Genomic DNA, 25178 nt, shown 5'->3' with positions numbered 1-25178 from the left:
TAAAATCTCTTGCAATGCACAGTTTGGAGTCTATTATCATGTAGCATCAGCAGCGTTTCATGTGCATCTGTTTGTCTCCTTAATATTGGTCATGATCCTTTCCTGATTCCTTTCCCTCTCTTTGTCTGACTCAGCCCTTGATGTCTATTTTGGCTCCAGAGGATCATATGCCACTCAGAAGCTAGCTGTTTACTTCAACCAGTTCCATCCTCCCTGGCCAACGTAGGCTGAGTGGGTGCGGTGTGTGCATATATTTAGAACAGATGAAATAAATCCATCTACTCATAGCCCCAGGATTCCTCTTCTTGAAATTATCACCCTGCTGTTTCAACACAATAACTACAACATGGGCAAACTCCTGGTCTTGTGTGCTGTGGTCCTTGCCTGCATTGGTGTCGGTAAGATGATTCTTATATATCTTCTTGTATATTCCATATGCATTTATTTCTGGATCTGTCTTCTGGGAAAAGAGGGGGAATATTCCTTTTCTTTGGACCTTGCCAGGATCCTTTCAATCTGGTAACAGTTTCTCAATCGGGTTACATTTGGGAGTAAGTCCCATTGAACTCAATGGGGCTGACTTCTGAGTAGACTTATGTAGGATTGCATGCAACCAGCATAATATGGTATCAGTAGGAAAAGGGACCTCCTTTGTTGCTAGCAGAAGTATTTTCATAAAGGGTTCAAAGAATATGCCATCTGTTAAGACATAGGGAGAAAGAGCCTTCGCCCCAAATGATCCAAGTCATGGAATGAGGGTTTTCATAGAATTCAATATTGCAATAGGATAGAGCTGGTTATTAGTCACAATGGGTGTGGAACCTCCATTTTCGTAGTCACAATGGGTGTGGAACCTCCATGTTCAGGGGGAGTGTAGCTCTGAATCCCTGTGCTGAAAGGGGCAACAGCAAGGGAGAATTATTGCCTTCATGCATTGCTTGTGAGTTGGCAAGATGTATCTCGCCGGTTAAACCAGGAATCAGAATGTTGCATGATGGCCATTGATCTGCTCCAGCAGCTCTCTTATGTTGTTATGCAACTTGAAACTCTCTCAGTGACATCCCCATCAACCCAGGAGGAGTCCTGCATACAACCTTCTGTGCTTTGACCACTACGCTACACTCCTGTCTCTCCAAATAGCCTTGGAATTCTGGATCTCTGCATATATTTTAATTTGCTTCAATCCAAACGCCAGCATCTCTTTGTTCTAAACTCTTGTTAAGAATCCTGGAATCCTTCTTAAGAATCCTGGAATCCTGCCTTTTCCTAGATTCTTTCTGAAACCTAGACCCTTGACAGTGTTCTTACCTAACCCAGAGTTCTCCACTGTAGCATACATTTTCTTTTTATGACACCTGAAAACATAACAGATTTTGTTCTGGAATGATAAATTTAACGGTGATGTTAGGCATTAGTTATAGTTTGCAGTGATTTGCAATAGAATCTTTTTGAAGAGCTATCTGGCTTAGATTTTTATGTCTTGTTTTAGGGTTGTTATGGGCTGTTGGTTTTTAAAGCACTTGTTATAATGTCACTTTGTTCTATAGATTCTGTATCTCCTTTGACCTTGTTTCTGTGTTTAAAATCTGTCAGGATTTTGTTTATTTTTCATAAAACTGAAAAAAGTTTAATGGATTTTTTACAATATTTTTTTACATTCATGGGCTGAAGGCCCTTTCATCAGATGAAGCGGGCTCTGAAATTCACAAAAGAATCTGCAAAAGGGACCTAATAGTTTTTAAGGCGCCACAAAATTGTTGGGGGGGGGAGAACTTCCCCAGGAATGTTCTTGGTTTTCAAGAACTAAGGGTCTAATCCTATCCATCTTTCCAGCACTAATGCAGCCATGCCAACAGGGCGTGTGCTGCATCCTGCAGTGGGGGGGGGCAGTCTCAAAGGCCTCCTCAAGGTGAGGGAAAGTTTGTTCCCTTATCTCAGGGCTGCACTGCAGCTGCATCGGTGCTCGAATGTTGGTAAGGATTGAGCCCTAACCACCCTGATTGTCCCTTTCCCCAAGAAGGTTAGAAAAGTCCCATATAATTCATTGTTAAGTGTCCTCCAGGCATCTTGGTACATTTCATTGGCATTTAGAAGGTCCATTTTAGGATGGTTCTTGAGGAAGCAATCATTATACAAATAACAAATGGTTCTTTCTTGAATGTGTTCCAGTGGCCTTTTGGAAAACCAATGTATTCCCATGGCATTTCAGAGGCATAACTGGAAGGAGTGCTGGGGTAGCAACTGCACCGGACTGCAGGCTGCCTGGGGGCAATAGTCTGGCTACTCGCCTGTGCAGTTGCACCGCCCCCCCCCCCCCATCACCACTTGTGCTTCTTGCAAAAAGTGCCAGAAAAAAACAGCACTCTGAAAGAGGGGCAGCAGCAATCACAGCCTCTGGCTGCTTGCTCTGGGGGTTTGGGGAGCATCCAGGGGCTTCAGGGGTGAGTAGGATGGGGGCTGGGCTGGGCTGGGCTTGGGGGAGGCAGCTGATTTTTTTTATTTTCTATTTTAAAAAAAACAAACCACAGGTTTAATGTCACACCCAGAAGTGACATCACTTCTGGGTGTGACATGGAGGGGCATAATTTTTAACTTTGCCACGGGTTCCAGGTGGCTGGTTACATCACTGTTTGGGGCACATCTAAATTATCATTCTCTGTTGTTTTAATACGTCCTGTCTGGGGAAAAAAATGAACGACAACAAGCAATCAGTCAATTCCCAATTTAATCATTCACCAGAGACCAAACCTCACATTTCTGCTTGCATCAAATTGTTCCCTCCACCTCTGTCTTCTAAATGCTGCCTTGCCGCACCCCGTACTTGGCTGGGTTGGGCTGGGCTGGGCTGGGCTGGGCTGGGCTGAGGGGAGGCAGCTGAATGTCTAATAGTTCAAAACGTCTAATAGTTGAGATGGAAGAGTCAGGATAATGATAAGGATCTCAGGGGAGAGAACAAATGAGGAAAGATTGAGGGGATGTTTTGCCTCACAGGCAGGACCAATCCAATGTTTCTAAGCAGAATGGCAATAATTGTTGAAAGGTCAAGGTACAGGAACATTGTGCAGTCTTTTCCAGTTGTTAAGAGATATTTTTAAAACCAGTCAGAATGGAATCAGTCAAGGGCTGGGATGAGGCAACTTGGGTGTTGAAGAAAGAGATAAGAAAACACGTCCAAACAGAGTGCTCTCATTTGTGTGAAGACATCCAGTTATTCACTCACAACTCTGTCACACAAATTATTATCATGATTATGACAATGTTTATGCACTGCCTTTCTCATAGACTCAAGGTGATTTATATAGGCAGGCTGGACTTAAAATCAGTTGTTCAATGAGGTTTTTATAAGTTCCATGAGAAAATCTCATAGGACTCTCCATTTCTGCAGATGGTTCCCTTCATACTAGAGTCATCACCCTGGTTGCCAGCACTTGTGCCCTCCGAGCTCTTGCAGGCAGCTGCAAACCAAGCTTCAAACAGGTTCTCAAGATGTTATCTGTTTTTTGCCAGCTGACTCCTCCACAGAGATACGCTTGCTCAGAGTCTCTCTGTCTCTCTTCCAAGCAGCTGATCGTGCTTAGCTTTTTCAGGCAAGGCAACAGCTCAACCTCCTAACCACACCTCCTGCCAATGTACCCAAACACACACAGGTGTGTGGCCAATTGCCTTAAAACAAAGAGGATTCACTAGAACTGAAATAATGCTGAGGAACATTTTTCAAACTAACAGCCCCATCCTAACTAAATCCACACATGGCAACACAGTGGCCCAGCATAAGCGCCAGCTATGCTGCATTCCACCAGGGATTTTTGGCTGCTGGAGGTCTTCTCTAGGTAAGGGGTAGCTGCAAAGGGTCAACCCCCTTGCCCTCCCAGATGTGACCAGAAGGAGGTCTCCAAAAGGCACTTTCGTCAAAAACTGCCTTTCAGAGGCCTCAAAACACCTCCAGGGTGCAACTGGAAGGCACTTCCAGTCATATCTGTGAGATCTTGAGGCCCTCGCTGCCCGTCTTCCCCCTGGCCCCCAAATGCCTCCTCTCCGCCTCCTCCCAGCCCTCCCCATGCTCCCCCTGACCTCTGTGCAGCCATAAAAAGGCTGGGGCAAACTTACTGGGCTAAGAGCCTGCATCGGCATGGGGAGACAAGCGTGCATCCTTGTGCTGGCCTCCCCGATTCCCAACTTGGCATAAATGTGCCTTACAGCATGTTTGCGCCAGTCCAAGAGTGCATTAGGATTGTGTTCTAAATCTACTTCAATTGATGCTGGCCAACTGTGAAGGGGAAGGGTCAGATTACTCCAGCTCCTGGACTAGCACAGGAAGAAGAGATGGCCAATGTCAGTAGTCTCAGTCCCCATTCAGGCAGTTTTGTGAGGTGGTTGAAATATATTTTAGCACACAATCTAACCACTTGCATGGATTCCCTCAAAAAAGAAATGAAAAGGTAGATACAATCTGAGAGGCAAAATTAGAATGGAACATTCTTCAGATGGGGAATGATGTTGAGCAGCTTCAAACAGAGGAAAGGAAACCTAGGCTTACTCTTTCTCTATTTAGCGAATTATGGCCTGCTTGTTGACCAAAACCATAAATGTGGGTTGCAAGATGCAATCAGTTCAAAGAGACAAACTTCAAGGTGAGCCTGCAGAAGAGGGCAATCCTAGTGTCTGGCACAAACTGTAAGAACTTCATGCATTTGGGAGCAATGACTTTCAAGCTGTTTGCAAGAATTTGGAGGTTATTTGAGAGCTTGTAACAGGGGCTCTTCCATGTGAAGATCAGTCATGGTGGACAGGTTTTCCTACAGTGAGAAACCACAGGATAGTATCACAGTATGTGTTCTAGAGAACAGTCTCAAACCCCTTCAACCCATCAAAAACAGTGAGATGGTGAGCGGAAGTGGTAGAATTTTGAAGTGTTCATGTACAGGTGGGGAGTCTTATAGCCCAATCCTAGGCATGTCTACTCAGAAGTAAGTCCAACTATAGTCAGTGGGGCTTACCCCTGGGTAAGTGTGGATAGGATTGCAGCTTTAGTTTTGAATCCTCTCCCATGCAAAAAAATTTTTACATGCAATAAACAAGGAAATCAGGGAATGATCCGCTCAGAAATTTTCATCCCATGTGCTTATTTACTACATGCCGTGAGTTTTTTGCATGGAGAAGCATACAAAAACATGACCCCCACACCTGCAATCTGCAGTTAAAGCCGTTTGTTCACTCTGTATAACGTGCAGGTATTTGTGTTTGTGACGGGTAACAACTAGACCTAACAGGTCTGCCCATAAGAACATAAGAAGAGACTACTAGACCAGGCCAAAGACCCATCTGGTTCAATTTTCTATATCTCACAGTGGCCCACAAAATGCCTCAGGGGCACACAAGACAGCATGAGACCTGCATCCTGGTGCCACTCCCTTACATCTGGAATGCAGAGGTAGCCTACTTCTAAAACCAGGAGGTTGCATGTACCCACCACGGCATGTAACCTGTAATGGACTTTTCTTCTAGAAATCTGTCCGAGTCCCTTTTAAAGGCATCCGGGCCAGGTGCCATCCCCACATCCGGTGGCAAGGAGTTCCACAGCAATCACAGAAACTGTGGCTGTATCTTAGAACATAGCCCCAAATCTTTTCCAGCATTCAAAGATTCTGCAGCTACCACATAGAAGTTTTTGGCTGTCAAGTCAGTGCTGATAGATTTGCCAAAGGGCTGAATGTTTGAATTGTACTGGTCTTGAGGTGGATTAATCATTTTTCCTCCACCAGGCCCTTGCTCCAAAATGCCTCCTTCTCATCTTCTTGCGGTTAGCAAGAATGATTCTCTCTGATGAGCCATCATGCCAGCCCCACCTCTTAAAACAGGAATTCCCCACTTAAAACAGGACTTGCAAAACTAACCCCCCACACGCACCCTCAAGTACAGTTTCATAACATGATTCTCTTTGATGAGCCATCATGCCAGCCCCACCTCTTAAAACAGGAATTCCCCACTTAAAACAGGACTTGCAAAACTAACCCCCCACACGCACCCTCAAGTACAGTTTCATAACATGTAGATTTTTCTTTTCTCCTCACAATTGAAATCCATTTCACTTTATGACCCAAACATGTTTTAAATGGTCAACGTAAAATTAGTTGTGGTTAAGGTAGATTGCTGCTATGGAGAAATGTGGAAAATACCCACACAGATTAGTTGAGCAGTTCTGGTTATTTTCCTTCAAAACTGAAGCAGGGCGTTGTCTTTGAGTTATGATGACTCAGACACACAGGACCAATTCTCCCCCCCCTTCCCATGCCTCCCTCCAGAATGTGACTCACACTCTCTGAATCAAGCAGCCCAATCCACCAGAACTCCTAGCATGGCAATGCCGTGGCTCAGGAATGGTGCTGCTGCATCCCGTTTGGGGATTTTGGCCTCTGCCAGCCTCCTCAGGGCAAGGGAACATTTGCCCATGTAGACCCATGCCCCCATGGGTCTCTACTGGGACCTGTACCAGTGATATCACTGGTGGAAGTCTGCGTAGACCCATGAAGGTGGATGGGCAAATGTTCCAGTAGGATGTTTCCAGTAGGATTTCGATTCACCACCCAATTGACCAGCCGTAAGACTGGGCCAATCGTTTCTGTAGGATTTAGATCCTGCATAACTTGCGTACATAACACCCTCACCACCTCATTCTACCCACCTCTACCTCCCTCCCACCCCTCCCAGGTATGCAATCATTCCTGGCCTGGCAGGTGTCCCATGTCGACTAGCGCACGGAGCCAGATGCTCACTACTTGTGGCAGCAGCAAGCCTATGCGGTCTGGCATGTCACCATTTGTGACTGCCAAAAGCACCTAGAACCACCAGAACACTCATTCTGGCAGTGTTATGCACCAATAGGACTGGGGCCTCGGTTCTGAAGTCTTACCTTTGATTCGCTACCGCACATCAAAACATGCTGGCCAATATATAATTCTTTTAAGTGCTTTTTCCCTTCTGTGTTATATGGAAATAGAACTTCAGTCTTCAGAAATAATAACAAGGACAATGAAGTCAAAATACTGCAAAAGGATCAAGGGTGCAGTGACAACATTACAGGTGTAGCAGCTGTTCCATCTCCCCAGGTGACCCTGAGACAGTTCTGGTACCAGAGTGCTAGGGACAAAGTCCTGCATTGGGTGTCATCTCCCTCTCATTGCCAACCTTGATGCCATAATGAGTGCTATCGCTGCCACCAGCACTGAGGGCTCAAGGGTCAGTCTGGTCAAGTGGACTCTGATGGGTTAGGCCAGGGGTCGGCAACCTTAAACACTCAAAGAGCCATTTGGACCCGTTTTCCAGAAGAAAAAAAACCTCAGGAGCCACAATACCCTTTTGACATCTAAAATGAAGATAACACTGCATATATAGTTGTTTTTTTTTACCTTTATGCTCTTATAGGTCCCATTTTTATAATGTAGCCCCCTCTTGTAGCTTTTAGTTAGTTTTGTCATACATTCTTGTCCTGTGTTTTCAGACGCCTGGTCCTCTATGGTGTTTTGCCTTATTCCAAGGCCATTCTCTGCCTGGAGAATTATGCCCAGCAAATTAGCTCCTCTTCTTTCCCCCAACAAATGACCCTGGTTCTGCCCTGCAGTCCTGCTGAACCCTACCTCCAGGGTAGTTTGCCTGTTCAACCTGCAGAGGTCATCTCTCCTGCCAGCAGCCTCCCACCACTACAGCAGACGCTGGGTCATCAGCAGGTCTTGGGCACAGCAGCCACACTTCAAACTCCAGTGGCTCTAGCAGTCCATTAGTCACAAATTCAGTCAGAGTATCCAGGGCAGAGTCCAAAGTCAATAAGCCAAGTCACAGTCCAATGTCAGATTCCAAAGTAAGTCAGTCAGAGTATCCAAGTCAAAGACAGTCAGTCTCCTCTCTAACCTGCACTCCTTCTACAACCCACACCCCCTTCCTGCCTCAGATGCTCCCTATATCCCTGAGGGCCCTATTCAAGTGGCTGCAGCTGTGCAGCACACTGTGCTGGATGCCCAGGCCTTACCCTTAAAGGGGCCACTACTGACACCACATCTACCTGCTCGCCAGATCTTCTGCAATTCCAATACATATGGCGGTTATGACATCTGCTTATCTTACATGGATACTAAAGAACTCCCCCCACCTTCCAGAGGCACCCTGCTGGAAGGAAAGAAGGACACAGACTCCAGAGGTGGGGAAGGTGGGGGGGCAGCCACAGGCCAGCTTCTGCCCTGCCTGCCTGCCCTCCCTCACTCAGGCTGCAACCCTCTCCACACTATCCTGGGAGTAAGCCCCATTGACTACAATGGGACTTCTGAGCAGACAAGTTGGTTGGAGCTCTCAGGTTGCAGTCAGTTCCACACTTTCCTGGGAGGAAGCCTCACTGACTACTTGTGAGTAGACTTGCATAGGAGGGGGCTGAGGCTGCAGCCCTCCACACCTTCCTGGGAGTAGCCCAGGGACTACAGTGGGGCTTGCTCACAAACAGACCTGCTGGGCGCAGGCTCCCACTCACCCGTCCTTGTGCTTGGCCTTGAGCAGGCTCCAAGGCTGCAATCCCAGGCACCCTTTCCTGGGAGTAAACCTCATCCATTGTAATGGGGCTTACAACTGAGTACACACGCATAGGAGCAGGCTCCAAGGCTGCAATCCCAGGCACCCTTTTCTGGGAGTAAGCTTCATCTGCTGTAATGGGGCTTACTACTGAGTAGACACACAGGATGTCTCCTCTGCTGTGGAGGAAAAGCCTCTCCTTGCACTGAGTGGGGACCTGCTCAGGGAAAGGTGGGCTGCAAGGGCTCGCAATGGCTGAGGAGGAGGGCGGCGTCCTGCTGGAGAGTTGGGGAAGGGAAAAAGGGAGCTTAAGCCTGCAGAGCGGGCAAAATTGAAAAGGGAAACCAATGCGGGGCAGGTGGGGGTGAAGGGAGAGGAGGGCAGTGAGCTCAGGGGGCGGAGGGAAGCAGCCTGCCCTCCTAACTCAGGTGCCTCCTGTCACCCCCTTTGCCACTTTCACCCGGAGGGGCCGCAGCAGAAGGCTGAAAGAGCCGCATGTGGCTCCAGAGCCGCGGGTTGCCGACCCCTGGGTTAGGCCATCAGCCTGTGCTTGGCCATTCCTTGACACTGCCTTTGCTCAGAAGCTGTAGTTTTGTGGAGGATAGGTTATCTACAATCTATTCTCTCTTATAGAATCATAGAATAATAGAGTTGGAAGGGACCTAAAAGGTAATCTAGTCCAACCCCCTGTGTGTAGCCTATGCTTAAAGATCTCCAGTGAGGGAGAATGCATCACCTCCCTTGGCAATCTGTTCCACTGCCAAACCACCTTGACCCTCAAGAATATTTTTCTGATATCCGATTGGAATCCCTTCTCTTGGAATTTGTATCCATTGGATCTAGTTCTACTTTCTGAGGCAGGTGAGAACAAATTTGCTCCTTCTTCCATATGACGACCCTTCAGGGACTTGAAGAGTGCTATCATAACCTCTCCCAGCCTTATCTTCTCCAGGCTGAACATACCAGGTTCCCTCAACCTTTCCTTGTAGGGCTTGTCCTTCAGCCCTCTGAGCATTCTTGTCGCTCTCCTCTGAACCCGCTCCAGTTTGGCTTAATTTTTCTTACAGTTAGTGTATCCAACTATAGGCATGTGCCACTTAACAACTGTTCACTTAACAATGGGCAGCATATATGACGGTGGTCAAAGCACAATAAAAATGCTCTTAATGAGGCAATCGCATCTCCCATAGTCTGTAGCAGGGTGTCTGTTTCCACAACAGAGAGACTCTTAATGCAAAGAAGAGACAATTTACCTGAAATGTAAATTAGGGTAAATTAGGTCATTAAGTGAACATTCAGTCCAATCTATTGCCTTTGTTGTGTAAACAGATTCTGCCAGACACTAGCAGAATCTGTTTACACAACAAAGGCAATAGATTGGACTGAATGTTCACTTAATGACCTAATTACATAGCAACGGGAATTGGAGAATGTATCCCCATTGTTAAAGGTGTATACCTGTACAATTCCCAGAATTCCAGGGAATTCATGACAATTAAACTTGTGTAAGAAACAACAAAAACCTTACTGTAAATTCTATTCTGCTTGTGGTGATCAAGCATTGCCACAAAAACAATGCATACATCATAAGAGGCAGGCAGGAGGAAATGGGAGAGAGACACCGCAGAGAAGAGGGAGGAAGGAGGGGAGAGGGTATAGATATTCTGGCTCACGGATTGGGTAGCTAGGTGGTGAATTGTTGTGGAAAGGTTGGGTGCAGTGGGATTTACCAGCCAAAATCTGGGCTGCAGGCCTGCTTATAGTGTACATGGGCTCAAACAATTCTTGTGGCAACCTGATGACGGTGAATTAACTTATTATGGCATGCGTGCATCAATCAGGGCCTGCGTCAGCAGCCTCATTAAGCAAGTGATAAGATGGACAGTACGTGTGGCTTCCTGATTAAGCTGGTAAAGTGTCATAGAATGTCCTGAGTACAGTCCTCTAGTCAAAATGTTAAAAACAAATAAATAACTCTCTATGGACTGCAGCCTAGTTCTTTTTGCTCCAAACAATTTGAATTGGTTTCAGAGATCACACGCCCAGGGAACACAATGGAGATCTGGAAATCATTTCCTGTTTTGAGATGCTATTGTATGGAAGAGGAACTCTCTATTGAAAAGCGCTTGAGACCTGATTGCAGCTTGGATGACCCTCTAACTCTCCTCCCTCCTATTACCCCTACACTTGCTGATCCAGCTAGTCCATGTGGACTAGTAACAAGATGAGCAGGGATCGTACAACCATTCCTCTACCTGAATGTATGTTACTTGAATGTATGTTTGTGGGGATTTGTTCTCTTACCCAGTGACCCACCAATGCATCTTGCAAATGCATCTTCTAAAGATACTTATTTCAAATCCATGTAGGGTGTGTGTTCTCCAGAATCTTGAGGCTCAAGGGAGGGGGCAGTGTCTGTTTGGAATGAACATAATTTTATAGCCTAGTCTACATTCATTATGATCCATTGTATCAAGGTGAGAAACAAAGGATCATATTTCAGAGAGTCAAGGTGGTTTGAAAGAGGAATTGATGCTTGTGTCAAGTATCTTGGTTCCCTTCTTCACCTCTGATAAACAGGCTTTTGTACTGTTTCAAAAACCTGCAGTGCCAGTTTGATCAGAGGCAGGACAATAGGACAAAAATCCCAGCAGTGACAGTGCAACAAAGTAAATATGTGCGTGTGAACTCAAACTGCTTTAACTCTTTTGAAACACACACACACACACACACACACACACACACACACACACACACACACACAACAACAACAACAACACCTTTAGGGTGCAATTCTAACCCCTTATGTCAGTGCTTTCCAGCACCAATGGGACATGTGCTGTATCTTGCAGTTGGGTGTCACTCATGGAGGCCTCCTCAAAGTAAGGGAATGTTTGTTCCCTTACCTCAGAGCTGCATTCCCCTTATGTCAGTGCTTTCCAGCACTGACATAAGGGGTTAGGATTGTGCCCTTAGTCATCTCGAGCCACAGTTGCTCTTCTCATTTCTCACACCTAAAAGATGAACTTAAACATCTTTTAAAGTGGTTCAATGTTCACAGGGCTAGTTTACACAGGTTGCACATATGAAGCTGCCTTGAACCAAACCAGACCACTTAACTCAGTATTCTTGTCTATACTGACTAGCAGTATCTTTCTAGCATTTCGGAAAGGAAACTTCCTCACCCTTAACTGGAGATGTCAGGGACTGGACCTTGGATCTTCAGCATGCAAAAAAATGCACCCTACCACTGAACGCTGACCCTCATTTCTACAGCATGGAGTTTGGACTCAAATGTGCAAATTGAGTGCTAGTATATTTATTCCCAAATGTATGCAAATGGAAAACATGGTTTTCATTTAACCTCAGATCAAATACCACAAGTAGAATTCTCCTATCACCTCAGACACGATGGTCTTTCAATGGAGTCTGTACACACATTCACACGAAAGTCACAAGGGCTGAGTAACCCAGTGCAGTGGCAACACTAGGGTTTGCGTCACCCAGGGCGGGAGGCCAACTCGTCACCTCTATGATGGACCTCCTCCCATGCAGTGAGTGGAGAAATGTTCTGGGCAGTGGGCGTCGCAATGTACCATTACCCTGCTCCTGTTGGTTTTTTGGTTATAACTTTTGATAGAAGAGAGATATTTCAACACAGTTCTGCATAAAATTACACATCAATTGATATATAGCATGATGGTATTATTCAAGAAAACCAAGATTTTAAAAACTTTGGCCAGTGGTGGTGTCACCTCTTCCCCATGCTCATCACCCAGTGTGACCTGCACTCCCCTAGCGACATCACTGACCCAGTGATACATGTACATCTGTGACTCAGCCCTTCGTTTCCATGACACAACCTCAGAAGTGGTAGTTCTTGCTTCTACTCACTGCAACCCACTATATCCCATCATGCCCTTAGTACCATTGATTTGCATAAACAGTCATTCTCAGTGGTTGTTCCCAAACCATGGAATGTCCTCTTTGGATACCCATCAGTGCCCAAGCATGGTTTGGAAGCATCAACAGAGCTTTCTATTTTGGCTATACTGAATGCCTGGAAGTGCAGTGTTCAATATTCTAAGGGCGCAATCCTGCCCTTCACTTGGGCCAGCGCAAGTCCCTTGTGCCGGCCCAGGAGGGTTGAAAACATGCCATAACATATAACATAGCACCTCCTTGGGAGGAAGCCAAGAAGCCTGCGGAGGTTAAGGGGTAAGGGGAAAAGTTTCCCCTTGCCTCTGGCTGAGCCGCTTATGGTCCCTATCCTGAGCTGGAACAGGCAAGCCAAGAGACTTGCACCTAGCCTAAGGCTGTGGAATTTTTTCAGCAGCATGGTAGTGGTGGGGCTGTAACGAGAGTTTATGTTTATTGCCTGCTACTATGGTTGCGTATCTTTTGGAATGCTTAAATGAAAACCAGGGAGTATAGATTTGGAAAGAAATATACTAGCACTCAGCAACAAGGAATAAACAGGTGCAGAACACAAAGGGTATTTTCAGGCCACAAAAAGGGAATTTTTCAACCACAGTTTGCCATCATATGAATGGGATTTGGAGAACTCTGACCTGACTACTCAAGACAACTATGTGGAACCTCCATGTTCAGAAGCTGTATATCTCTAAGTTCCAGTTAATGGAGAGGGCAATAATAGCCTTCCTTCTGGGTTTCCCAGAGGCATTTGACTGATCACTGTGAGAAACAAAAAACTGATCTAGTTGAGCCTTTGACCCAATCCACCAGGACTTTCTTTACATTTTTATTTGGAGGGGGCAAGGCTTCCAGGGCACAGGTCAGGGCTAGCATCCTGAGCTGGTGTGAGGGGTGCCCCGAAAAGGGGGGGGTCTCAGGGTGTCATCTGGTGGGGTGCCGAGGGTCGGCTGGATGGTCTCATGGGACCCCTCGGTGGGGTGTCCACCTCCCTGGGGTTCCTTGCAGGGGAAGCCTCAGACCAAGCCAGGGGGAGGGGGTTCACGACACCCTTTTTCTCCTCCCTGGAGGCAGGACCTGAGGCCCTTGGTCTTCAGGCAGGGGTACCAGTTCCAGCCTCCTGCCTTCCCTCTCCAGAACTGCCATCACAGGCCTCCCTGCTTTTATCCTCCCCAGCCACACCCTTGGCTCCTCCCCTTCCTCCCTCTCTAGGCTTAAAGGGACCCTGACCCTGGCCTGCTTCCCTCCTCTTTGGTGGTTAATGGTGACTCAGCCCTGTTCACTGCTCAGGTCAGGTGAGCCCTGGGGTGACGGTCTCTCCCACCCAGCTGCCCTATGGCTTACCTGGTCAGCTGGAGAGGTGGTGGTGGCTCTATGGCCAGGCAGTTCTGCCCCTGGCCTGCAGCCAGGTAAGGTAGGGGTCAGACAAGGGCTCGACCTCTGACAGTTGGCATCATTGGCCAGAAAATGAAGCATTTGGTGGGCCACTGTGAGATACAGGAAGCTGGACTAGATTGGCCTGATCCAGCAGGGCTCTTCTTATGTTCTTATGTACTTATGGAGGACAATTTATCAAGGGCCCCCTGAAGCTGGCTCCATCACAAATTGTTGCTTCCAGGCAGATTTGAACCCCAACAGTACTGTTTTTAAACCAGATATGCAGAGCCCCTGCCTGCAGAAATAACCTGAAATTCACGTAGTTCTGATCTGGGGGATGGGGGCAGAAGTGCCACCTTGTGTTGGTACCCACGCAATCTAAATCAAGAGTTAACTTCGCCCCAGGAATGTCTTCCTCCACTAACATTGCCATCACCTCCCATTCCAAGGACTCACAGGGCATGCAGTACAACCCGCAGGAAAAACACATTCTCTGGGGCCTTGAGAAAGGTTCTGTTTTTCATGAACAGCTGCGGCTTGGAGCAGAGCTATTTTTTCCAGGCTGGGCATCCGTCTCATTCTTGTCTTCCAAATTTGCTTCTGCAAACTTTCTGCCCTACTTACAGAAACAGATTTGCTATAAATCTGTCTTGTTTTGCTCTGAAAACACAAACTTGTGATATCTTCACAAACCCCTTCACACCTGCTTATTAAAAATTTATGGCTTCTTTTGCTTGGAAAAAAGGGATCTTGTGAATAGATTCAATTGCGCTATGCAAAATATCAAGGGGTAAAAGAGGGGAGGGAGAAATGACAGGGCTGCTGGGCATATGACACTGCGACGTAAATTATTTCAGCCTCAGACTGAGGCTTTCTTTTTTGTTCCTTTGGCCTAATTCTGGCACCACATTTTTCCTCTAGAGTGTTCCAAGACAGAATCCTTAGAAAGGAAATAATGGAAAGGGTTGGAAACGTACTTATGGAGCTTTATGGGAAAAATAATAGGTTGGGCAAAAAAAGTCTGTGGGACTGTAATAACGGACATTTTAACCCACTTCATTATCCATTTAGGATAGCAGAATTTATTCTATTGACAACGTAGATATACATATCTTAGAAAAGAAATCAGAGGACAGTGTGTGATAGCAGGTGTTGGGTTTAAAGTCCAGGCAGCCCAATCCTACTGAAACCCCTGCATGGTGATACAGTGGCACTGGCATGACCTCCACTACAGGGATATTTTGGCTGCTGGAAGTCTCCTTAGGGTGAGGGGACATTTGTATAGCTGGTGCAAGTCCGCGTCAGCCTGTATCAAAGGATCAGGCCCAGGAAGAGGGATGGGATATGGTGCACATCAGTGCTGCCAATCCCAACCCTCTCAGGTCTGATCTGCCCACCCTCCACCCCCATTGCCATCCTCCCTTTGCTCCCCCACCCCAGATTGTACCCTTGTCACAAAATCACAATTATGGTTGCCAGATCTCAAGTTTGCAGGCTCTGAATTTGGAGAGTCATTTTTGGTTGGGTTTGGAGGGCGGGACCCATATGGACGTTCATTCTCAAGAAAACATACAAATTATTACTAAATCGGTTCTGCTTCGGCATTTTGTCAAGGACTGGAACTTAAATACAGTACTGTATGGAACTTTTGTTTGAAGTATAGCTTTTATGACGCAACATAAAGAGGACAATTTAAATGTCCATGCCCTTTCCACATTGTACTGCTTGATTGGGAGAACTAATACTTATTACAGACTAGCCGAGCATAGCACAGGTTCCGTGTCAGGAAATAGATGCCAGCTCCTTTGAACCTATGCAGTGGCGTCACTAGCGTTTCTGTCACCCAGTGCAGAAGACCAGCAAGTCTCCCCCGTGATGGACCTCCTCCCATGCAGTGAACGGAGCAACGCCCCAGGCAGTGAGCATGGTGATGTACCATTGCCCCACCCCCAATGGTTTTTTGGCTACAACTTTTGGTAGAATAGAGATTTTTTCGGTGCGGTTTGTTTCATTGCCTTCTGCATGAGCATGTAGATTGAATGATATATAACAAGATGATATTATTCAAAAACACCAAGATTTTAAAAATTTTGGCTAGCACCCTCCCTGTGTGCATCACCTTTTGTGGCCTACACCCCCTGCACCCCCCGAGAGATGCCACTGAACCTGTGAAAATGCTACCACACCAGCTTTTCAGGGACTCACAAAGAGCAGGCTGTTATAATAGAATTCCCATTCTCATTCTATCAGGGTAGTGACCCCCAATCCCACAGAATATGCCACTGAATGCCAGTTTGAAGAGTGCCATTGCCTTCAAATCCAGCTTGTGGGCTTCCCAGAAGCTGCTCAGTGGCCAACGTGACAAACTGGATGTGACTACATGGATCTTTAGCCTGACCCAGCTGGAATCATTTTATGATTTTATTTATTCATTCATTTTTTAAAAAGCATTTCCAATCCTTCTCCAATAAGACAGAAGGACAAATTTACAGATACCAATTAAAAATTAATAATCACAAAATAAATTGCTAACAGAAGGAACTGCCGACTTATTGAGACACCAAATTTTTTTTTTTTTTTAAATTATGTGAAGGCCAAAGCAGTCTTCAGTTGGGACAAGAAATACGTAAGAAGGGTGCCAACTGTACTTCCACCTAAAAGGAGTTGCCTAACATAGGGGCTACCATTGAGGAGGCCCTGTCACAAGCCAATGCTTGGAGTTTTCCCATGTGCAAATAGATTGCCTGTTCTGTTATAGTACCATTAGTTTAACTACTCATCTATTTTCAACCGGTGTGCCATGGCACACTGGTGTGCTGCGAATGGACTGCACGTGCGCCACAGGAGTTTGGGGGAGGATCATTTATAAGTAGGGCCATTGGGGAATGTGAACCCCACCACCACCATCAATGCGGTGTCAATTGTCAAAAAACCAATGGTTTTGCCATGAAAATATTAGTGTTTTGTCAGTATGCAATGAGATGAAAAAGGCTGAAAATCGCTGTTCTAATATGTTTATTTTAAAAGCATGTCTGAGAATTGGAACAATGTGCAGATCCAGTTAATGTACCTCATTGTGGCTTCTCCTAGGCGTTGGCTGTGCTTACTCAGAGTCCTGCAGACTCAGCACTATGTCTCTAGCCCTCTTTCCTATGTCCTCTTCCCACCCCCAGATTGTTACCAAGAAAGAAAATTAATCTTCCTCGCTGACAAATAGAGTTGCAATATATCCTTGGTCTGGAAGCATCACTTTTCATGATTTCTGCCTCAGCCGCAAGTCCGACAAAGGCAGACAAGCCCAAAGCAAGTACATTTCAAGTCTTCCTATCTAAGTACGGGTTGGTGTTTGTCTTCTAATCTCACTGACATCATCAGTCCAATTATGAGGATCTTTTCAGGAGTGCATGACCACACTCAACAGCTGAGCTTACCACAGACTTTGAGACATGCAAAATTATGCAGCAGATGGATAGAGTGGATAGAGAGATGCTCTTTTCCCTCTCACACAATACTGGAACCAGGGGACATCTGCTAAAATTGAGTGTTGGGAGAGTTAGGACAGACAAAAGAAAATATTTCTTTACCCAGCATGTAACTAGTCTGTGGAACTCCTTGCCACAGGAAGTAATGATGGCATCTTGCCTAGATGCCTTTAAGAGGGGATTGGACAAATTTCTGGAGGAAAAGTTCATTACGGGTTACAAGACATGGTAGGTATGTGCAGACTCCTGGTTTTAGAGGTAGGCTGCCTCTGATTGCCAGATGCAGGGGAGGGTACCAGGATACAGGTTGTGTCTGTTCTCTTGTGTGCTCCCTGAAGCATTTGGTGAGCCACTGTGAGATACAGGAAGCTGGACTAGATGGGTCTTTGGCCTGATCCAGCGGGGCTCTTCTTATGTCCTTCTGACTTCAATTGGTTCCACAGTCATTTTCCCTAGGAACTGTAGTTTTGGGGTGGGCCAAAGCAGTTGCCTCAGTGGGCAGCAGATGGGGAGGGATAACCTGTGTACTTGACCTTCCTCCATTGTCCTCTTCCCACTCCCCAGATTGAGAGGGAAGAGGGGGACAGAAAGGAAGAGGAAATATAGAGGGGAGGAGAGAACTGAGCTAGAACACTGGAGAGCAGAGGGAGCAGAGGCTGGCACATCATTGGATAATGGGGGAGTAGACAACGTTACTCCAGGCATCAGAAGGTCTCTGGAGAATATCTAGGAATCTCTAACAGTATTCTAACAAAACTGCAATTCCCAGACTTCTTTGGGGGAAGCAACTATACTGGATTAGTATAAAACTAATAGATTTGTGCAGGGTAACTATACTGTACTGTTGAATGTCTCTCCATTTTACGCTTTACTAAGAGGTAACCCTATAGTGTGCTATGAATGCAAAATGCAAAGGCTCTTATGGGACTGCATCATTCCATCTTTATTCACATTCAGGATGAATGCAGTGGCACTTACACCAGAATAGACATGCATAGGATTGCATTGCCAATTGCTCAGGGGGACAAGCAACAAGTTTTTGTATCAAGGAGCACCAGGGGGTCAAGGAATACAGCCTGCCACTCTGATTTTCAAGAAGAGGCTGGATGGCCACCTGCCAGGGATGCTGTAGCAGTTGCCTGCCCTGAGCGGGGGGGGGGGGGGGGTTGGACTAGATGATCTCTGATGTCATTTTCTAACACTAGAACTGTGGACCAAACAGAAGACAGGTTCCCCAACAGGAATCAAATTCTAGTTCCTTTGCACCTGTGCAGATGCTGGCACAGCAGCCTTTTTCAAGAACTCATGAGGAACCAGCTGTTGCAATAGAATTCTACTTTTCATCCTGCCAGGACTGTGATCCCACTGAGGCCACCCCGTACCCTTCTGGTTTATCCATACAAGCCCAAATCAACTGTATTCCCTCATCTTCTCTCTCTCTCTCTCTCTCCCTCTCTCTCTGCTCCAGGAGCAGCTGTGCAGTGTCTGAAATGCTCATTCACCCTTTTCGACATCCCCTGTCACACTTCAATCGTCACTTGTGAAACTGGGCAGGTCTGCGCTATCATCCGGGGGAGAGCAGGTAAGAGCGTTCCTTCATCTTTTTAAATTCCCCATAACCTCATCCCCACCTTCTTCCTGTCTTTGCTCCCTGTCCTGTCTGTCCTGACATTATATTGTTCCTCTAGGATGGAGGATGGCCAAACTGTGGCTCAAGCCACACACGGTTCTTTGACATATAATGTGCGGCTAGCAGATATATGTTGACTAAGCTACTTTTCTTGCATCACAGTCAATATAAAATGTAAATAACACATTTTTGAACTATATAATTATTTACCAGGTATAAACTGAGAGTCCATTGGATTAAAATTGGAGAGTCCATTGGTGTAAATATGATTCCACCCTGTTTATCTGTGAGTTCAAAACCCATGGATTTAACTCACTACATGTTCCAAATCCGCAGTGGAGGGCCAGACCTGAGCTCTCAGACGTGACTAGAGGTGTTCTCTGTGGGCCTCAGAAATGCCTTTGGAGGTGTCAGAAAGGCACTTCTGGTATTTATGAGAACCAGAAGTGCCTTTCTGACACCTTCAGAGGCCTCAGAACACCTCTGGACGTGACTTAAGAACATGTCCAGTCACATCTGGAAAGCATCTCCAGTCATGTCGTCCATATGGGACTGGATCAGTGGATTTACTTATCCATGGGTTTCAGTATCCATGGAGGGTCCAGGAATGGATTCCCTGCAAATATTGAAGTCCAGCTATACTGCAGCTCTCAAGTATCTCACTTGCTGCTCTTGAACATCTGAAGTTTGTTGTATGTGACTCTTATGTTAAGCAAGTTTGGCTACCCCTGCTCTGTGAGAAGACTCTTGGCATGAGGCTGCCTTCTACTGAGTCAGACCATCGACCCAGTAGCCCAATGCTGCCTGCTCTGACTGTCAGCAATTCTCCAAGACATTCTTTCTGAACAAGACAGCAGTGGTGTACCTGAGGGGAGGCAAGAGGGACAAATACCCTGGCGCCAGGCTGGGGGGGGCAGCATTGCACCACCATCCACGCCCCTCCCCCGCAGTGCCCCTGCTCCACCCAGGGCCTTTCACCCAGAGGTGTTCTGAGGGCTGGGGAAGCAGTGTGCTGCCTCCCTGACCTTCCAAAGACCTTGTAAAGTTCTTGGAGGGCCAAAAAAAAGTCACTTCTGGTTTCACAGAGGAAACTGAAAGTGAAGTTTTCAAACCCTTAGGAGGCATTCTGAGGGCCAGGGAGGCTTCCCCAGCCCTCAGAATGTCTTCTAAGGGCATCAAAACATCACTCCCTGTTTTCTCCATGAAACCAGAAGTGATATTTGTTGGCCCTCCAAGGCCTTTAGATGGTCTTCAGAGGGTTGAGAGGCAGTGGGCTGCCTCCCTGGGCCTCCAGAAGGGAGGCAGAGGGTGGCAGCTCAGTGGGCGGGTGGGCAGCAGCCTACGGTCTTGGTCGCGGGCACCCGGCCAGGTTCACCCTCTGAAAGACAGGGCCCTTTCCTTTTCCAAAGTACAGCTGCCTTCCCTGTAATCTGGAATGGTGCTACCCATCCGTTCTACTGTCTCAGAGCCCAATTCTATGCATGTCTACTCAGAAGTAAATCCCATTAGAGTCAATGGGGCTTCTTCCCAGAAAAGTGTGGATAGGTTGGGCTGAAAGTCTTCTCATTCTTCTGCACATGCAGGCCAGGCCCCTGCAATCCTATTGGGAATGTGTGGAATGTAGCATGTAAAGGCTAAACAGAGACGGTGACTTTTGATGTTTGTGTCCCAATGTGTGCCAACCATCTCTTCTCGGGTGAAAAGGTTAGTGCGCTGATAAGCAAACGAGTACAGCTATGTGGGTCGCAACAGATTGTCATTTTTAAAAGTGGGTCGTGGTGTTCAAAAGTTTGGGAAGCACTGGGTTAAGCTAAGGGTGGAGGGGCAAAAGGTAGCAGCCTAAGCAAGACTGTCAACAGATGGTTAAGATCCTCATGATCTTTGCCTTCCTCCCTACAGCTGGCCAGAAACTTATCAAGAAGAAGAACTGTGTTGATCAGCAAAAATGCAACCAGAATGAGACGGCATCCTTTGCAGGTGTCAGCTACGTCACCACTTTTGACTGCTGCGATGGCGACTTCTGCAACTCGGGGGCTACGATCCCCTCTGCCCACCTTGCCCTGCCTGTGGCCCTGGCCATGCTCGGTGCCTGGCTCTCTCGCATCCTCTAATTCCTCTCTCCAGGAAAGCGTGAAAGCCATTTCTACAGGAGAGCAAAAAAATTAAACCACCCAAACACTGTATTCAGTTGCTGTTCACCCTCCTTCTCATTGTTGCTTTTTTCTTTACTTATAGAGGCACCTCTTAATGAATCAAGACTTGTCTTCCTTGCCATATCTCTGCTATCTTAAAAACATATGAACATATGGGTGGACAGGGTTCCAGGGACGAGAATGTGTTTGGAGAAGAAAGTCTTTTTCTGTTGACCCTTTATCCCTTGTCTTTGTTCTTTAATTCTGGGTGTTTATACTGGGTGGATACAAAATGAGCATTTGACCATACACCATACATCGGCCTTTGATGCATGGCAAGGTGCTCTTTATCGCTTAGCAAGATGTGTTGGTAGAAGATAGATCAGAATCTACTGGTAGAACTCTGGGTGATTTGCAGTAGTAGATCATAAGGGTTTCGAACTCCCAGTAGTTTCACAGAGATGACAGAGAGGCTTTTTTGTCTATATTAGGTTGCTGAAGTTATAAAAAAAAAAAAAAAAAAAAGCCTGAGTTTTGTGTACAAAGCCTATGAGCTCAGCTGTGATACCACAAACTAATTCCTGGGTTGAACATGTGCTCAGAGGCACCCTATGCCTTAATTCTGTGTATTTTAGCCCCAGAGACACTACTTCACACTCTGCTCTGGTTGGTGTTCCTCAAAGTTCCAGTAAAAAACAAAGCAAATCCCACCAGCCTAAAATCTGTCACCAGACCAAGCTACCTCAAGGTTAGTCATCTCGCTTTGGTTTAGCTTGATCATCTGCAAGGGCTTACCTCATGATTAGCAGCCACACCAGGGTAAGGTACCACTGGCAGAGTATTGCCCATATCCATCTGTCCAAACTTTGTCCTCCAGGGCTAAGGCTAGCAACCTGCAAGCTTGTGCAGGCCCTTCTTAAGTTCCAAACTATTTTTTGAAGTGCACTGAGTGGGAAAATGCACAGAATCCCATGTATGACAGCAGGGAACTCTGGGACATGCTCTCACTTTGCATGACAGTTGGCTAAATCACAGAGAAGAATATCCACTGATTAGATTCTTTGCAGTGGTAAAACACCTGGAGCTGGTTTCAGCATTTGTCCTTTCTATTCATAATGTTTGCCTTTCCATTCTATCATCGCCTTTTCAATCAAACTTTTTTATACTTTTTTCCTCATTGTTCCTATCTTTCATTAATAATCTCTTTCTAAGCTCTTTCGTTTATATCCACTCATTGTATCAATCTCCCCCCCCCCCCCACAGTACGTAGTCTACTTTTATATGACTTAGCCCAAGTATAGTAACCACTCTTTAAGCTTGGCTTTTCGGTGGCTCATGGTTTACCCCTCCATGGCATCTCCTGATGATAGTGGCATGTCAATGAGGGAGAGAGGCCAAATGGTGGAGTCTTCTAGTATATAGTTATCCCTCCCCAAAGTGCACTTTTACAGTACTGGTGGAATGCTTTCAGCACATGACAGTATCCATGTATAGAAAAAGCCAAATGTTAACAGCTGAACTGTAAAATGTCTTATGCAACAAGTTTTGTTCACGTACGGTGTTGAAAATGTAACAGCCAATGTTGGCCCTGGCGGCTAATGTTTAGAAACATGGGTGTGAAACGCACATTTAGTCATTCTGGAGACATTACATTCAGCTCAGCATGTCCAACTTCTGCACTGCATGCATTAAGAAGGCGCTTGGCCTCCACTTTCCAAACTGCTTATGCCACGATCCATTGCAGACATACTTGCCAGCAGCAATATTTATGGCAGTTCAGTATCAGATTTCACTGCCAACATTTGTCTCCAGGGGTTGGCAAGTCTGGTATTTAAAGCAGACATGAATGCCAGGAATTATTTCTCAGTCCTTTCTGCTACCTTCATAGTTTGTGGGCTTCCTGGATTTCTTGGCAAAATGCTATATACTAGATAGATCCTTGCTCTGATCCAGGAGGGTTCTTTTTTTTCTCTCCTTTTTCTTCTTAAAATTGGTGATTTTGTCAAACATACATTTCATGATGCAGAGGAAGACACCAGGACACAGGTTGTGTCTTGCTGTCTCGCTTGCTCCCTGAAGCATCTGGTGGGCCACTGTGAGATAGAGGAAGCTGGACTAGATGGGCCTTTGACCTGATCCAGCGGGGCTCTTTTTATGTTCTTATGTTCTTATGATTTGAGTCGTACCTACGAAGATGTGGAGACAGATGTTCACAAATGGCTCTGGGGGCAGCAAGGAAAGTGGCTATCTCTGCATTGCAGTACAGCTGAAAGAAGATGTTATATTGATTTGAAATCTGACAAATTTTTACAATTCAAAAATTGGATTTTACATGAGCGTCCAACAATGTTAACTGTTTTTAACATTGTTTTAATGTTTTAAAACATAAAACATCTCCCACAACTGTTTTAATGTGGGAGAATTTTTCCTTTCAAAATTCATGTTTAGCTGTTACGAAAGCTGGAGTGCGCAGAACATAGCATTCAAAATCACTAATAACCTTCTATTTCCTTATCAGCAGAAAGAGCTCTGTTATTATTCAGGTAACGTTTGCTATTTCAGAGTAGAAAATTTGATACTGGAGTGTCAAAATTTGCTTTGAACAGGGAGGAATTTGAAATTCAATGAAAGGCATTGACAGTGCAATCCTATGCATGTCTACTCAGAAGTAAGTTCCACTATGTTCAATGGGGCTTACTCACAGGTAAGTGCATATAGGATTGCATCCCCTCTGTAGCACTCTGTAGTTGAACTCTCAGACTAATATTTCATGATTTAGAGGTTGAGATTTCCTCATGAAAATTCTAAGGTTTCGTAACTCAGGTTAGACTTTTCCCTTTGAATTGATTGTGACTCTAGACTGCAGTTTTGGGTAGCAACAAAAATTTCACCTATTTGGGTTCCTTGCACTCCTTCTCACCGCAATATTGCCTTATTTTATCACCCATCTTAAGTATGGAGGAAGCCATTTCCCATTGACAAAGTCGCCAACCTCCGAAGTGATCATCTGTCTGCACATTTTGAATTGGCATTTCATGCAAAACATCTGCAAGCAGCACTCTCACCAGATACTGGGTACTGGGTGTGTTGGTTTTTAACCCAGGCGAATGCAAGAAGGCTTTTTTTGCCACACACAGTGCTTCCCTCTGCTGGCGTCTCTGAGATTGGCAGTGCTTCGCCTGGTTTGCTTGCAGTTGCTATCCTGTCATTTCTGAATCCAGTCCAAAGTCATGCCAATAAAGTTGGACGATGTTAGCTTTGAGTGTCTGTTTGAGTTTATTATTATTGAAAGTCTTTCATTGCTCGCACATTGCTCTGTCTCAGTTTACAGCCTTCCCTGCCGCTAACCCAGCATTGAGCTGTGATTAGAGTTATCCTTAAGGATTTTCCAAGCCTGGTAATGTTGGGAAGAGCCCAGAAGGTCATGGGCATGGTGTAAAATCCCCATTGCATGCTCAGCATGTTCTTCTATTCATAGAAGAGAGCAAGGCAGGTCCAGCACATGCACATGGCATGCTCATGGTATGCACGTACATACTCAGAGCTCCTTGAGAATATTGGCTAAAGAAGCAAGATGGTGGCAAACCAAAGACTGGGATCACCAAATCACAGCTTCACAGCCAAATCTTTCCCTGGTCCTGATGTTACAATTATCCCATGTCCCTTAGTCAGGGAGGGTTTGCCTCCCCCGCTGAAAATTTTTCCGTTTCACAAGACAGTGCCCTTGTGATTCCATGGCAGCGGCCTGGAGTGTCCTTTCATTTTGTGTGGGGCATTTGCCGAGTCAGAAACACTGCCCTGTACAATGCTTCATATTGTGTGATTTGCTGCTTCTGGTGCCCAAAGCAAATTAACAGGACACCAAAAGAAACACTGGCATTTTTTGCAAATGGTTCTTCGATGCCTGGTTATTTACTAAGAGGCAGAGCCCCACATGGTGCAGAGCATCACCCAAGGTATTGCCTCTGACTGGCACTTACCCTATGCAAAATAAGAAGGCACTGGAGACCTTTGTGATAAAGCAGAGACTTCTGAGACTCTTCCTACTTAGTGGTTCACTAGGTAGGACAG

The 25178-nt window shown here is 46.0% G+C and overlaps 1 protein-coding gene across 2 annotated transcripts; it reads left to right on the top strand.

The window, feature by feature from the left end:
- The first annotated feature begins 242 nt into the window (after window positions 1-242).
- Window positions 243-24362, top strand: LOC136640619 (protein Bouncer-like). Of its 2 annotated transcripts, XM_066615816.1 has the most exons (4): window positions 243-398; window positions 15711-15790; window positions 18814-18927; window positions 20875-24362. In XM_066615816.1, the coding sequence occupies exons 2-4, from the start codon at window positions 15739-15741 to the stop codon at window positions 21084-21086; spliced, it is 378 nt and encodes a 125-aa protein (XP_066471913.1). In that variant the 5' UTR covers window positions 243-398; window positions 15711-15738; the 3' UTR covers window positions 21087-24362. The 2 variants fall into 2 exon arrangements, with proteins under 2 accessions (XP_066471913.1, XP_066471912.1); XM_066615815.1 differs by lacking the exon at window positions 15711-15790.
- The last annotated feature ends 816 nt before the right edge of the window (window positions 24363-25178 follow it).

This window comes from Tiliqua scincoides, chromosome 2, assembly GCF_035046505.1.
Source record: "Tiliqua scincoides isolate rTilSci1 chromosome 2, rTilSci1.hap2, whole genome shotgun sequence".
Taxonomy (NCBI): Eukaryota; Metazoa; Chordata; class Lepidosauria; order Squamata; family Scincidae; genus Tiliqua; species Tiliqua scincoides.
The sequence above is the reverse complement of the archived record's forward strand: the minus strand, read 5'-3'. Positions and strand labels throughout refer to the sequence as shown.

What these genes read in the sequence shown, in the direction of transcription:
- LOC136640619 (XM_066615815.1), top strand. Translation starts at nt 347, where the DNA reads ATGGGCAAACTCCTGGTCTTGTGTGCTGTGGTCCTTGCCTGCATTGGT. An exon ending in CCTTGCCTGCATTGGTGTCG is followed by an intron (nt 399 to 18,813) that starts GTAAGATGATTC and finishes TCTCTGCTCCAG; the next exon opens with GAGCAGCTGTGCAGTGTCTG. An exon ending in TATCATCCGGGGGAGAGCAG is followed by an intron (nt 18,928 to 20,874) that starts GTAAGAGCGTTC and finishes TCCTCCCTACAG; the next exon opens with CTGGCCAGAAACTTATCAAG.